Source organism: Amphiprion ocellaris, chromosome 9, assembly GCF_022539595.1.
Source record: "Amphiprion ocellaris isolate individual 3 ecotype Okinawa chromosome 9, ASM2253959v1, whole genome shotgun sequence".
Lineage (NCBI taxonomy): Eukaryota > Metazoa > Chordata > Actinopteri > Pomacentridae > Amphiprion > Amphiprion ocellaris.
The window spans coordinates 24,175,996-24,190,401 of NC_072774.1; the positions used below are offsets into that span (position 1 = coordinate 24,175,996).

Genomic DNA, 14,406 nt, shown 5'->3' on the forward strand with positions numbered 1-14,406 from the left:
TTTCCACTTAGATATGTAAACATTCTAATAAACAGATGATTTCTAAATGACTTTATGAAGGTAGAGACATTACACTCCGTTTAGTGAAGTCATTAAGTTGCTTAGTATTAAACATTAATTAAGAGGATGATAAGGATGAGCATCAAGGGGGGAAGAGGAATCCAGGAAGCAGAGGTCCCACAGGAAACAACAGTGTGACTGAGCAGAGCCTATAAAAGGGACATCGCCATGAATAAGAAAAGCCTCATTTGAGCTCATCAGTGGGGTTTGATTAAATCTACACACTCTGAACAAAGTGTGTATAACTGAGGAAGTAGAACAGAGGATTTTGTTGACCTGTGCACCTGTTTTGGATGTTATCATACTGTTAGTAATAAGAAAAAGTCTTATCACGGCACAACATTCACATATGGACAGTAAGAACCTTTAGTAGCTGTTATCACCCCGTTTAATGGGATTTTACACTCACAACTAGGAATACAGATCATTCATTTAATGTTTAAACACCAAAACTACTTGGTTAGGTTTTGAGAACGATCACGGTTTGAGTTAATTTGATTATCTGTAACTTACCATAGACGGAGTTCTTCTGGAATGCAAAGAAGTACTTGTTTATGCACAACTATGCACAGAAATCTGATTGTAATAAGTGGTATTGGACTCTGTATGAACATTATATAATGACGCACTGAAAAGCCGTTTTGACAAAACACCAAAACTATGTGGGGAGGTTTCTTGATTGATCATAAATACATTAAAATACAACCTCAGATTTTACATTCTCTTGTTTACACGACCACAAGAGGGCACCGACATCATCAGGGTTACTTTATGTTTAATAATAATCAGAATGGATGATAATGCACCAACCAGAAGGTGGAAGAAGTCCTGCAGGATTGGATGTTATCAGAACATCCAAATTGGGTCATCTGTAACATATTAGCATAGTTTGTCTAGACAAGTAGCAAGTACCTATTTATGCACAGCTATGCTCAGTAAATAATTCTAGTAAGTGGTGTTAGACTGTGTTGTAACACAGACTGAACATTATGATGCACTGAAACCCCAATTTAATAAAAGATACCCACCTTCCTTCTTTTATATTTCAGTTCCAAAGCAAATCAGATCCATCAAGAGACACTTTCTGTCCCCCTTTTGCACTGTTGTGACTGAAATTAAAGCTAATAGTCATGCATGCACCACATGATCAGATTTGATCAATAAAAGCCTGATGGACAGACAGGAGAACGTGAAGCTGATGCATCACATATCCATCCATATTATTGCAGTGCCTTTTATAAGGTTCAGTCAGCTAATTTATTACTATTTTCCACTTCAGAGCCTCCTACGGACCAACAGGGACCATAATCAGCTTCCTAACCTGTTTCATGGACTAAACCAGCCATCATTATTTAGGTATTAGATGAGAATTCAGCAGAATGGGAGATAATTACACTCATTTAAATACGAATCATGCAGACACTGTGACGTGGACTCTGCTGCCGTCTTTGTGTTTCAGTGTGATAGATGAGTCCAGTTGTTGTGAACTCCCTCAGCAGACACACAGTTGTGCTTCCTGTGTGTGTGTTTCAGCTTGATACTCAGTCTTCATAGGAGAACAAAGCTCTTGTGGCCCGTTTGTCAAGGTGACACTCGATCGGACCAGACAACTGAGGGTTTTTTCATCTTGATAAATTTACTCCAGCGTGTGCGAAGGCCGATGGTCTCAGTCGAGCTTCTGCAGGTGTCCTTCACTGCAACAGCTGTGTTACAGCTTTTGTTCGCTTCAAACAGGAAAGGCTTAAGTGGATGCACATAAACCTGCACTTTAAATTACTCTGTGGTCATCTGTGGCTCTGACAGTTGAGAGGAGGCTCAGTGGGTTTTCTGCTGAGGTTGTGGGTAAACTTTAGAAGCTGACAAATGAGAAGATCCCAGAAGACTCAAATTATAAGTAAACTACTTGAATCCTAAATGACTTGTTAAACATACTTTCATTCCATAAGATGCTGATGGCTGAGTAAAAACAAATCAGATTCCTGTCCCTTTATATTTAAGCATGTCTGACATGTACAGTAAATACATACTAAGGCTTCAACTAACCAATATTTCCAGCTCAGAATGATGTGATTATCTTCATTATTAATCCTTTAACTGATAGATGTCCATTACAATTTGCCAAAGCTCAAGATTATTTGGTGATGATATAAATAAAAATAATACAACTACTAATATTAACTTTATTTATGTAGGACCTTTCCAAAAGACAACCACAATGCAAAGTAAAATTTGAATAATTTCAAGATTAACTAACAATAACTGGTAAATCTGTCATACCAATTCTGCACACTGGACATTAATTTATCGCTGATATAATATTGTTATTGTGTGCACTTTCTGGACATTAAACGTCACATGCCAACATAGAATTACCAGCCTCCCCTGGCTGCTACAGTAATAAACAGCATGAGGTGGAATATCCAGGTACTACAGCTAATCTAAAATACTTATAGTGTGTATTATCTCGGAAAAGGTATCTGGTATTGACAGGTACTAAATGTTAAAGGGCTCAGATCAGATTGAGATAAAAAAAAAACTCTCAATTAAGACATAGCTGATATAAAGAACGAAGGAAAATATACAAAAGTTAGATAAAAAGTAAGAGAGGGCCCTGTGATATAGGAATCTTTTTAGTAATGTTTTAGAGGACACTGATGATGCCACTCCAGAACTTAACACAAACAGCAAATCAGCAGCTATCAGGCTCATTACAAGTTAAAGGATTCCAAATGTAAGTTGACGTTTGGTTGTGTAATGCTTTAAAAACATGCAATAACATCTTAAAATCAGTACTAAAACTAAGTGGTTACCAGTGACGGTAACAAGGTCACTTCTACTGGAAGCTGCAGCATTTTGCATTAATGGAAACCTTTAAATGTTTCCTACTGATACCTGCAGAACATGCATTACAGTGATTGAGCCTAGTGTTGTTCAGAGTAATGATCCAGCAAATATTTACATTTATTACAGTCACGTGACACCAACTTTTGGCTTTTTTGCACTAAAACAAATTACATTGACAATTATTGTATTATTATATTGACTCAGGTTCATTTTCTACTGTTTGACTACTACTAGTCCATTGGTCAATGGACTATTTTGCAGCTAAACTTTTATTTTCTGTCCTTGCTAGTTAAAAGCAAAATGCCTAAATTATAAGCCTGTATATGCACCTGTGAATTTGCATGTTTATTTTAGGCTGTTTGCTGTAATTGACTTGGATTGCATCCCCGCTCTGACATAAAGGTTAGCTTGGACCAAGATCAAGTTTCCTATTTTCAGGCTTGTTGGATGTGATGATGTTCAGCTGTGATTGTTTCCACCTGCATAGATGAGCCAAATGTGAAGCTCCAGATTGATTCAAAACCTGCCAATATGCTGAACATAAGGTTCCTTTAGTTTATATTTGCTGGAAGACTGTCGCACAGCATCTGTTTTGATTATATCCAGTCAAAATTTGAGAAGAGTTTTCATAGAACCCTGCAACAAAAGATGAGCATGCTATAAACATCTACTGTAATTTCCACATTTACCTTTTTTGACACAGTTCTGTTTTTTTCTTTGCTGGAGAACTCTCTGACAAATAAATTTTCCACTGGCGTTTCAATGGTATATTCTATTTCTATGGATATAAACCAGTATTTTTGCAGACACAAAATTCTAAAACACATAATTCTGTAAACCTACAGGGAGATGACAGTGCTGTAACCCAAATCCTCAGCAGTTTGGAGATTAAATGAATAGCAATAATAAACTGAAGCCACATTTTATTCCTAATTTTTTTCCTCTCAGTCCTGCCTCCCTGTGAGACCTTAATTTTCTAAGTCTTGTAACTAAAGCTTACAGATCTATGTAGCTGTCAGAGCAGCAAGTCCTTCAGGAGCCTCTTGGGTCGATAATGTAGTGATTGTTGGTAAATCCTCCCACTCGGCGTCTGTTTTCCTCATTTAACCGACGCTGATGGAGCTCTGCTGTATCGCTTGCTGTTTGTATTGAAGTTTCCGTCAATCTGTGCACCCGTATCCACATATGTGCATATTTTATCATTTAGGGGTTCATGCTGGGTGAATTAGCCAGATTTTCCTCAGCACCAGTGTGTTTTGACAGACGGAGAAAAAAACCCCCAGCTAAATCTTGTTGAGGTCCATAATTTAGCTCGTGAGTCATTCTGACCGTTCGGTGACTTATTACCGTCTCAGTCCGGCCTCAGATGTTGTTTGCATTTCTTATGGACTAGATGCATCGGTGGCTTTCTGGGGCAGACGAAGCAGCGAGTGAAGTATCGTTGCGCTCAGCCAAGTTTGAGAACACAACACAAAAACTTAGAAGGCGATGATGAGCTCTAGGGAAGAAAAAGTGGAGACTAAAAGAAGACTCCCAGCCTTCAAGATGTCCTCACTGCATGCTGGGGTTATACAACATGACCTTGTTTTGTAAGAGGCATAAAGAGGTGATGGATGACTGATGACTTTTACATTCCTCTGATGTTTTCCTTTAAGGTTTCTCAGGATTAACAGTAGAGTAACGATGCATTAATCTCCTCGGGGGGAATCTCACTTTGTTTTCTTCCTTTGAGAGCTCAGTATCTATACCAGAGCAGAAGGGATTCAGTGTCGAGTGGATGCTTGTTTAAATTTTGGTTTTATCTCAGTTGAAGAAATGACTCTCCAACACACAGGCAGCCGCTCTGAAACACACCATCTTTAACTTTTAACACTTTTGTCCCTTAGAGCTGATGTTTGTCACCGATTTTGACGCATATTCTTGCTGAAACCACCACTGATTTCGCACAGAGAAAACTCCAACTGAGAAACCTCACAAATGCAGTTTCGGTCTCTGCAGTTGTCATTTTCCAGACGATGAGACGTTGTAGTGGAGTTTTTATTGCTTGTGATGCAGCGGCTCGTGTTTCGGTCTTCATGCTTTCTGCTTCTCACACACTGAACTCGCTCTCTTCATGTCCAACTCTGCTTCCAGTAAATTTCATCATTTCAGTATTTTCATTGCTGCAGTTTTTTCCTGATTTTATTTGGGTCTTCTGCTGTTGCAAGCGTCTGAAATATTTTGGCTGGGTTTGATTTGGCAGGGGTGTGTGTGTTGTTGCACAGTTGGAGGTATGTAGCAGATAAATCTAAAAGCGTTAGTGTTTGGTGATCGGGACAGACTGGCAACACAAAGCAGCAGATTCTAACTGACATGGCATCTTTGTCCATCAGCGAATCCTTTAGTCTGTTGAGTTGTATTGTTTTTGTTGGGCTTTTGGCCTTTTTTTTCTTGCCGTTAGCATTTACAAAAAGAAATAAATTCAAGTTGAAATAATGTGATGATAACCTGACACCACATTTGACTTGCTGTAGCTGCATTTCAGAATTTAAATATTGCAATGTATCTGCCATTAATTCTATTTCTTATGCAAAGATGAATAACTTCAATGAATGTGCTCTAATTTAATTTAGTCACACAGTGTTGCACGTCTAATCAGATCTGGTTAGAGGTGCTTACACTTTCTTTCTTTCTTTCTTTCTTTCTTTCTTTCTTTCTTTCTTTCTTTCTTTCACTTCTTTGTTTAGAATGTAAAGTATTTAACAAATCATATTTACTGCAGGATTTTCTCTCATATATAACCAGCTTTATTGGCTACAGGAAGAAAATGTGCAGATTTTTATGGTCATTTTACCCAAATATAGTCAAAAGTGATGACTATTCTTCAGATAAATGTAGCTTAAACTTCTCTAAATGTTTATGCACTGAGTCTGTTCCGCCTTGGAGATGGTGAAACATGCAGCAAGAAACTAGCAAAGAAACCCTTAAATTAATAAAAACTAGTTCTTACATGGGCTGCACAGTGGCGCAGTGGTTAGCACTTTCGCCTTGCAACTAGAAGATCCCCGGTTTGTGTCCCCACCTTCCCACGATCTTTCTGCATGGAGTTTGCATGTTCTCCCTGTGCATGCCTGGGTTTTCTCTTGGTTCTCCAGCTTCCTCCCACAGTCCAAAAACATGCTGAGGTTGATTGGTCATTCTAAATTGTCCATAGGTGTGATTGTCTGGCTCTATATGTAGTCCTGTGATAGACTGGCGACCTGTCCTGAGTGTCCCCTGCCTTCACCTTAAGTCAGACTCCAGCCCCCCAGCGACCCTAATGAGAATTAAGCAGCATATAGATAATGGATGGATAATTCTTGCATGAAACATAACAAAGAAGTGCTTCCTGCTTAGTTCTGCATCCATGTCCTTGTCTTCACCTGCAGACTGCTTGTATAAATCAGTTATATCTCTTTGCTGTGGATGTTCTTTGGCTCGTTCTCTGCATGCAAACTGCCGATTTTCTTTTTTAATCCACGTTTCAGCAAGGAATGCCAAAATGTTCGATGCTTTCAGTTGGCGACTCCTACCTGCGATTACAGATTTCAGCAGCCGTGTCGCTGCAGCTGAGATGGAATATTTGTAGAGAGGCATATAGGCTATTACTTTTGGGGTTAAGGGAGAGTGTACTTAACAAGACCCTTAAAAATTCTTCCTGATGGTCAGAACAGATGTGGTTGAGTTTGTATTTCCATAATTTATGTCCCAGATACCTCAATTTAATCTTCATTTCATGAGCAAAATCAACTGCATAAATAGATTTTTCTGACGATGAATCAAGGCTCATTTGCAACAGAATAAACAGCGCAAATGTTGTAAAAATGACTGGCTGAGAACTGCAAAGAATCTGCACCTAGAAGCTCCTGTTTCTACTGATTCTGCTGTAACATGTTGGATGTCTGTGGGCTTCAGACAGAAACTCACATGCACGCTCCCAGACGTGCACGGCCCTCCTCTGCCTCCCTATCTTGTACTCAGTTATGCCTCCTGCTCCTTATCGCTCCCTCTGACGGCTCCAGCTGCAGTTTATATGTGTGTGCAGTGAACTGAGGATCCATTAGTGTCGGTGACTGAACCAGACCTCGGCCACAATATGAGCTTCTCTCCCATTCCTGCTGCTGACCTGCGTTATATTAACGCTGTTCTGCAGCTGAAGGCAGTGCAGGTGTAGTGACACATGAACGTTATCCTTTGTTTTAATCAGAATGCTGTTATTGTGTTCGTTACAGCAATTAGTCTGCAGATTAGCTTCTACTCCTCTAACAGTCTCAGCCTGAAAGGAGGATCTTTTTCCTCAGAGTCCTTTAAATGCTTTTTGGCCTTTTACTCCACAATCAGCTGCTCTGATTGTTGGAGTGACGCTGAGGGCTTCTGATGCTCTCTTAGTGACTGTTGCTCAATTTAGTGAGATTGGCAACTCCTAGAAGAGTCCTGGTGGTTTAAATTTCTTCTGTTTCATGATTATTAAAGTCACGGTGTTCCTGAGATTTGGTTTTTGTCCCGACATGCAGTGTAAACTGTCAGGTGTTTGCTTTCCTCAACTATGTCCAGTTAATTAAATCTGCCACAGGTGGACTCCAGTCATCTGACAACATTTGAGCTCCACAGTAGTTGATATAAACATTTTTTATAAGTAAGAAATTTCATCCATCCATCCATCCATCCATGAACTAGACCTGCTTTTTCCTGTGGGTGGTTACAGCTGGTGGGAGTTTATCCACCAGTGGACATTCAAATTCCACACAGAAATGAGCCAGAACTGTTTTGATTGTTAGTAATTTAGCAAAACTCTCTAAAGACCTGTTTTCATTTTGTCATTGTGGGTTATTGAGGGCAGATTTAGGGGGGGGAATGACAAATTTGAACATTTAAAATCAAATCTGCAACACAAAGTGGGGTTTTATCAGCTGTTTACTCCATCAGCTGCTACAGGAAAATTAAATCTTTGCATTGTTGCACATTGTGACTCATTTTACAATACAGTATTTATAATTAAATTCTCCAGATGCTGCGATGCGCGAGCTATTCTAGTGGTGAATCATTTCTATTGATTAACCTGGAAAAAGGCACATTTGACTCTAACTATGGCCAAAAGAAATACTGATTCTACTCATTGTTTTTGCCTTTATGCCCATATACTGTAGATCCCAGCAATATTACACATTTCCACACATAGAATGTTACATAAGAAACAGACAAAACTTCAAACATTAGAACTGAAATGAAAAATGTAAAAAGTTTTGGATGATCTATGAGATGAATTCTGTGAATCTGCTACAATCCGTTTTGTTCCGTCATCTGCGTAAAGTCATGAAACGAAATTATGTCATTTATACTCACTGCAGAGTTCCTCTCGTTCTTTTTCTGTCCTCTGAGCTGAGATTTAACATCCTGCTGGGCTTAAGAGTGATGGCAGCAACAAGAAACACACTGGAACATTAATCTGCTGATTGATTTTTTCATGATTATCAATAATTTTGGTCGTTTCCTGGGAGGGAACGTGTTGTTCCATGAGCGGTTTAATGAATCATGACACGTAATGCAGAAAAACATCAATAGGAGACTTTTATGTGAACTGAATAAAAAAGCAAACACGAATAAGCGCTTTAATCTACATATATAAATGACAGAATCAGCCTGAAGCTTGAACAAAACTAATTTGGTGTGAGTTTGTGAGAGCCACACTTTTCTGAGCGATGCGTTTAATTTCACACGATGTTAACAATATTCTTTTGATTTTCTTGTACTCAGATAACATTTGAATAAAATCCAAGGACTTCACTGTGCTCAGAAACTCTTATTCACACTTCATTTAAAGGGTTTGATTACTTTAACGGATTCACGTCGGCTCTTGTGTCTACTTTAAGAGGCTGCTGGATCTAATAAAATGTCAGAATTAAAGAAGGAACTAAATATTCACATGATAAAGTAAAAGGACAGTTGCTCATCTTTTTCTCAAAGCGCCTTAAACCTCGGAACTCTGAGCAGTTTTTTTTCCTCAGTGGTTCATTTTTCTTGGCAATCTAAAGTCCTGCAGCTCTATGGAGACAGAACAACCATGAAGAAGGAGAGAGGACTCAGGATGTATTTTGAAAAGTATGATGCAAGTATAGTACCATAAATTAGAAAACAATGTATTTTCTGAAATTTATCAAAAAATTTAAAAAAAATAATAAACCTGTTTAACATTTTTCCAAATATCTACAGCAGTTAGAAACACTGAAAAAATGGTGACACTACATATAAAAATGATACATATAATTTAATTTGTTCTCCATACTTGTCTCCTATCAGCACGGTGTTAACACTGCCTGCAGTTAAGCCAAAAATTCCCCAAATTTTTATCTCACAGCTGTTGGTGGCGCCTGATTTAATCCTGGTTTCTGGATTGTACCGAAGACTGCATATTTTTTTATTTTTACAGATTTTAGTGCAAGCTATTTAATTTATTCAAAACTGTCTGGTTATTTTGGTTATTGGTCATTTTTCCCAATAAATCTGGAAGTCACACGTGATTAATTCAAGAACTGTCGGAAAGTTGAACATCCGGTGATTCTACAGTTTCTGCCTCTGATAAATGGTGTCATTTATTTTTAAGATGCTTTTTAAATCCGCCTGCGGGTTTCAAGTTTCAGAGGGTTAATGGAACCACAAATGGAAGTGATTTATTGTTTAAGTTCACTCCAGTTTGTTAAATCCATGTTTCTCTGCCTCTCCTCAGGCTGGCAGGTTACGTGGAGGCCTTGGCGTCTCGGTTGGGGATGCAGATTCCAGATCTCAGCCCAAAGCAGGCCGACATGTGGCAAACCAGAGTCAGCTCTCACTCGGTTTGTATCAGTAATTTAAAAAAAACAACACACACAACTGTATGTCTGTCTTCTAACCTGAGGAGACTCTGATTAATGAACCTACAGCAGATTCAGTTTTCATGGGTTTCTGTTTACTGCACACGACGATCACAAACATGAAACCAGGCGCTCAGACAACGGAAACACACGTCTCTTTGATGCAGCCTTTAAATCATTTGATCCTGCTGAAAGAAATTTAGACCCGAGTGGTTTTTAATGTGCTATGACTGCTGAGGTGTGAAATATAATTAGCTGCTGTGGTTGGTTTAACTCTGAAAGTCACCTGGCTGATTGTTAAAGGTCATGAAAAACTGTTCAAACAGGTTAGCAAATATATTTTATGTTGTTTTTATGCGAACAACAATATGATACTTGTCAGAATGTGTCTAGAAGTCTGATTATTTATAGTGTTTTGGGGTTTTTTTTGTAATTTTTGCTTGATCAGTCTTAAGAGTAAAGAGGATGATAGAATTATGGATTTTCCTTCAGTGGTAAATTTTGACCAAAATCATCTAAATACAATTTTTTAAATCATATATAAAAGACTTTTTATTTGAAATTGGACATGCATCTTTCTGTGAACGACTTTATTGACTCGGTTTGGGTTTTCCTGAACTTCATGACCTCCCTCCTGTTTGCAGGGCAAAGCCATCGGCGTCGGCATCGGCTGCATCCTCGGCATGTTTCCGCTGCTCTTCTTCAAGGACGACGACGAGAAGAAAGACGGCCAGACGGAGGAGAACGTTCAGCCGCCTCCTGCTCCGACAGAAGGCAGCAAAAACTGAAACTAGCAACTGACTGGAGACAAATACTATTTGGAATCCGTTCGAATATCTGACTGAATGTGAGTCTTGCCTTGTGGACTGGAGGAGCGTTTCGCCACCTAGCAAGGTTCAGTCACACTGTCAGAGGTATTCTGAACAGTATTTTAGATAATATTTGACTGTAGACTCTGAACATAAGCACAGGAAACTGTTCAGGAGATGAGCTTGGACTGCTGCTGCACCGTAACCTCACCTTGTCAACGGGCAGAATCTCATTTATCCAACACACCCTGAAGTGGCCTCTGCTTGAGTCAGTTCATGGAACTAATATAAAGCTCTGACTGTAGATGGTCGGCTGACAAAATATCCCAAGTTTTGGAACCAGTGCAAAGAAACACTACTAGAGCTCATTTAGTAAAAAAAATCTTGTTGAAGATTTGTTTTCTGTCAGAAATCTCGATAGCTACGACTTAACGAAGAGCAGATTCAGTGTTTAAACACGCTTTAAAGAGCTTTCCTGTTTCTCCTCATTCGATTTTGTTGCATCGAGGAAAACGTGTTTCAGTTTGAGGTCTTAAAAAGTCCTTCTTCAGCTGCAGGCAGTTCAATATCTAACCTTATAACTGCTTCTTTAGATTATTTATTCTCTTTATTTTGTCACTCAGGAGCTACATGTTGGCTTGTAGCTCTGCCAAAGCAGTAACATTCCCCAAATATCTCCCATGTGTGCCGTATATAAACAGGTCACTCCAGTTTTAGAGTCTTTTTAAAGAGCAGTTTGCAGAAGAAAAGAGGAACGAGAGGCCAAGGGAGGAAGAAACAGACAATATTTGTGGCAGAAAGATGAATAACAGCAACAGTGAACCACCTGAGACCTCTGTCCATCTGAAATGACCCTCCTCCTCCAATATTACAGGATTTATCTCCTGCAGTTCTGCTTTAGCTCACTGCAGCCAAAATACAACACAAAACCTGCAACTACATCCAGGAGGGTGGTTAAAGTTTTGTTACATTATGCGAGATATTTGTTAGCCTGTTTTCATCCTCTAAAAAAAGCTGTTACCGCTTGTACGAGCGCACAACTACAGTCAAGCCCTAAATGATTCAAATTCAAGCTAAATTTTGATTTGTAGTGAATTTTTATTTGACCAATATGTTTCTTCTGGCAGGAAATGACATAAATAAATATCAAAAGATTGTAAGACATTGTGCTAGAAGATCAATTTTAACAATTGCTATGTTTTTTTTACATTATTATTTAAAATGTCATGCCCAAACATATCAATGGCCTGAAATTGTCTCAAATTTCAGGCCATTTCAAATGATCCTGCTGATTTCTGCCAGCAAGCCAGACAGAATACATCTATTTGTCAAAATTTGGCACGGATATGAATAATTTTTGGCTCCTCTGTCCATTTCTTCCTGCACTTTGACTATAAAGCCTGTTCTGCTGCCCTCCACTGGTGGAGACACAAAAGAGGTTTTTGTTTTCTTTCAGTTTGGTAGAAAACCTTCAACAAGTCCCTCATCTGGTTGTAATTCACCTGTTTGCTTCTGAACATTAAAACTGCCAAAGTTTAGCTGCTAATTTATCTCTATTTGATTATATTTCTTTCTCATTTTGACATGCAAACAAGGAAACTTGCAGGTTTTATTTTTGTCACCTGCTTGGCTCATCTCAGCAGCTGCACTCAAGATTTTATTCTGAAATGAAAAGTAACAGCGTTTTTATTTTGTTGTTTTTTTTTGCTGTAACACTTGGATTTGTGTTTATGTCTTCTCGATGTTTATTCACTTTATCTCAGAGGACGATATTAAGAGTAGAAAGTATCTGTCAGCACAAAATCCATGTTAGCAGAATTTCATCAGAAGGAACCTTGCAGCTGATAAACATGTTCTGAAAACACTTTCAAAGGAGACTTACTCTGTATATGATGTTATTTACTATGTGGGAAACAGTGATACTAAAGAGTGATAAAAATGAAGAAAATGTATAGAGAAATAACATAAATATGTAGTTAGGATTTTGATCTGATTGCTTGATTTCCACATTGCATGCACTACTAATAAAAAGTACCAATAATAAAAAATGTTGTAAGGTCATGCATCACTGATTAAGAGGTTAATACAGGTATCTCAGGCTGGAATAACATGCAAAAGATCATATTTTTGACTCTAAAAAATATATTTTTATTTCAGTTAAAAAGCACAAAGACTCTCATGTGTTTTCCAGACACCTAATGATGTATGTTTGAAAACAGGATTTAAAAATATGTATAAGGGCCTCTGCAGAGTGGAGATGTGGACGCTGTATGTGGTGGTTGTTGCATGAAAGGAGAAGAATATTATGAGAAAATAGTATCTTGATGGGCAACATGTGATGTTAGCAGTGGCTTCCAATAATAGTGGCAATTTGCGTCCTTGAAATGCATCATAAATTGCCTGTTTGAAGGCTTTAAGAACATCTTTAGTGTGTAGAAAAATATGTGTAAAAATCCAGTAATATGAGGCTGTTATAAATTCAATTTGCACTGTGTCACTTATTGTGTTTTTAAAAGGAAGGAAACCAAGATCTACAGCTCACAGACGCTCCTCATCTTGAAATGTTGTAACTTTACGTTTGAAAATCAGGTGAAGACGACTGAAAAAGCACATTAAATTAATCTGTTAAATGCAGCATGTTGTAGGCAAATGCATGCAAACAAAACAACCTGTTTTTCTTGATGTCTCCTGGTATTTTAAGTTGTAAGGTTTTGTGCAAACAGAAGCAGAAGATGAGATAAAATCATTACTATACCTGCTGGAAGTTCTCTCTAATCCTTCAAACTCGAGTTCAAACACTAAAATCTGACATTAAATGGGGATTTTACTGATATGCATCAAAAGAACAGACAGATATTCTGCATAAAAGAGTTGAAAAACCTGAGTCCTCCTGGTTTTCTGGGGTTTTAGCAGCAGTATTAATGTGACTGTAGGGACGACTTGATTTTGACACGGTGCCGAAAAATTCATTTGTTGCCTTTGTCAAGGCTCTTTGAATATGTGCTGTGTACGTATGTAAAAAGAACAAAAAATTAAAAATGCCCTGATAAATATCATGTAGAAGAGCTGAGTGTAGGCGTTTGTCTCCTTGTGATGTTTCAGTTTATCTGCTTTGATTAACCCTTTAGAACCCAGCGTATCGCCGGCGCTACGTTTTGCATATTGATTTTTGATTGGCTGTAGATTTTAAACCAGATGAGATAGATCGATAATCTTTTTGCATATAAAATCTGGGGAGTTACACTAACATTTCACACATTCACCAGGTCTCAGGGTGCTTTTTCGTTGCAGTGATGGGTCTGTAAAAATACACAATAAAGCGCACACAACAAAACTCTTTATAAACCAGACCAGTATTTGGAGGACTTCTTATGTTGAAATAAGCGTGCTCACGTTGTGGCCATGACCTGTCACATGATTCTTATGTGTCCATACCCGAGAGGCTCCCGTCCCCATCAACAGGATGTGACGTTTTGCCGGGAGTTGTAGTTTTTCATCCGACAACTACAACTGTAGTTTTCGGCTGTAGCCTGCACAGATACGAGCTCTCACTCGTTTCAGTCCCACTTGTTTGTTTTTTTTTTGTTTGTTTTTTTTTTTTAACAAAAACATTCAGACACACAGCCCACACGCACACCAGACATCCACCACGGTCCGTGTACGGATCTGATAATTGGATTTTCTGTTCTGAAACGGGTATTGAAAAACAAAAGAGTGGTTATTTGATTTTCGTTTTAAAATACAAAAATTAAAATTGAAATACAAGGCGTTTTTCCTTTTCTTGATCAAAAAGGGATATACGATTTTTTTTAAAAAATGCTTTGATT

The 14,406-nt window shown here is 38.3% G+C and overlaps 1 protein-coding gene across 1 annotated transcript in view; it reads left to right on the forward strand.

The window, feature by feature from the left end:
• Positions 1 to 13,635, forward strand: part of LOC111578982 (transmembrane protein 65-like) — a 48,969-nt gene extending 35,334 nt beyond the window's left edge. Inside the window, exons 7-8 of the mRNA XM_023286024.3 lie at positions 9,647 to 9,752; positions 10,415 to 13,635. Of these exons, the coding sequence (XP_023141792.1) occupies positions 9,647 to 9,752; positions 10,415 to 10,558 (250 nt within the window). The 3' untranslated portion in view covers positions 10,559 to 13,635. The remainder of the gene's footprint in view (positions 1 to 9,646; positions 9,753 to 10,414) is intronic.
• Positions 13,636 to 14,406: the final 771 nt, after the last annotated feature.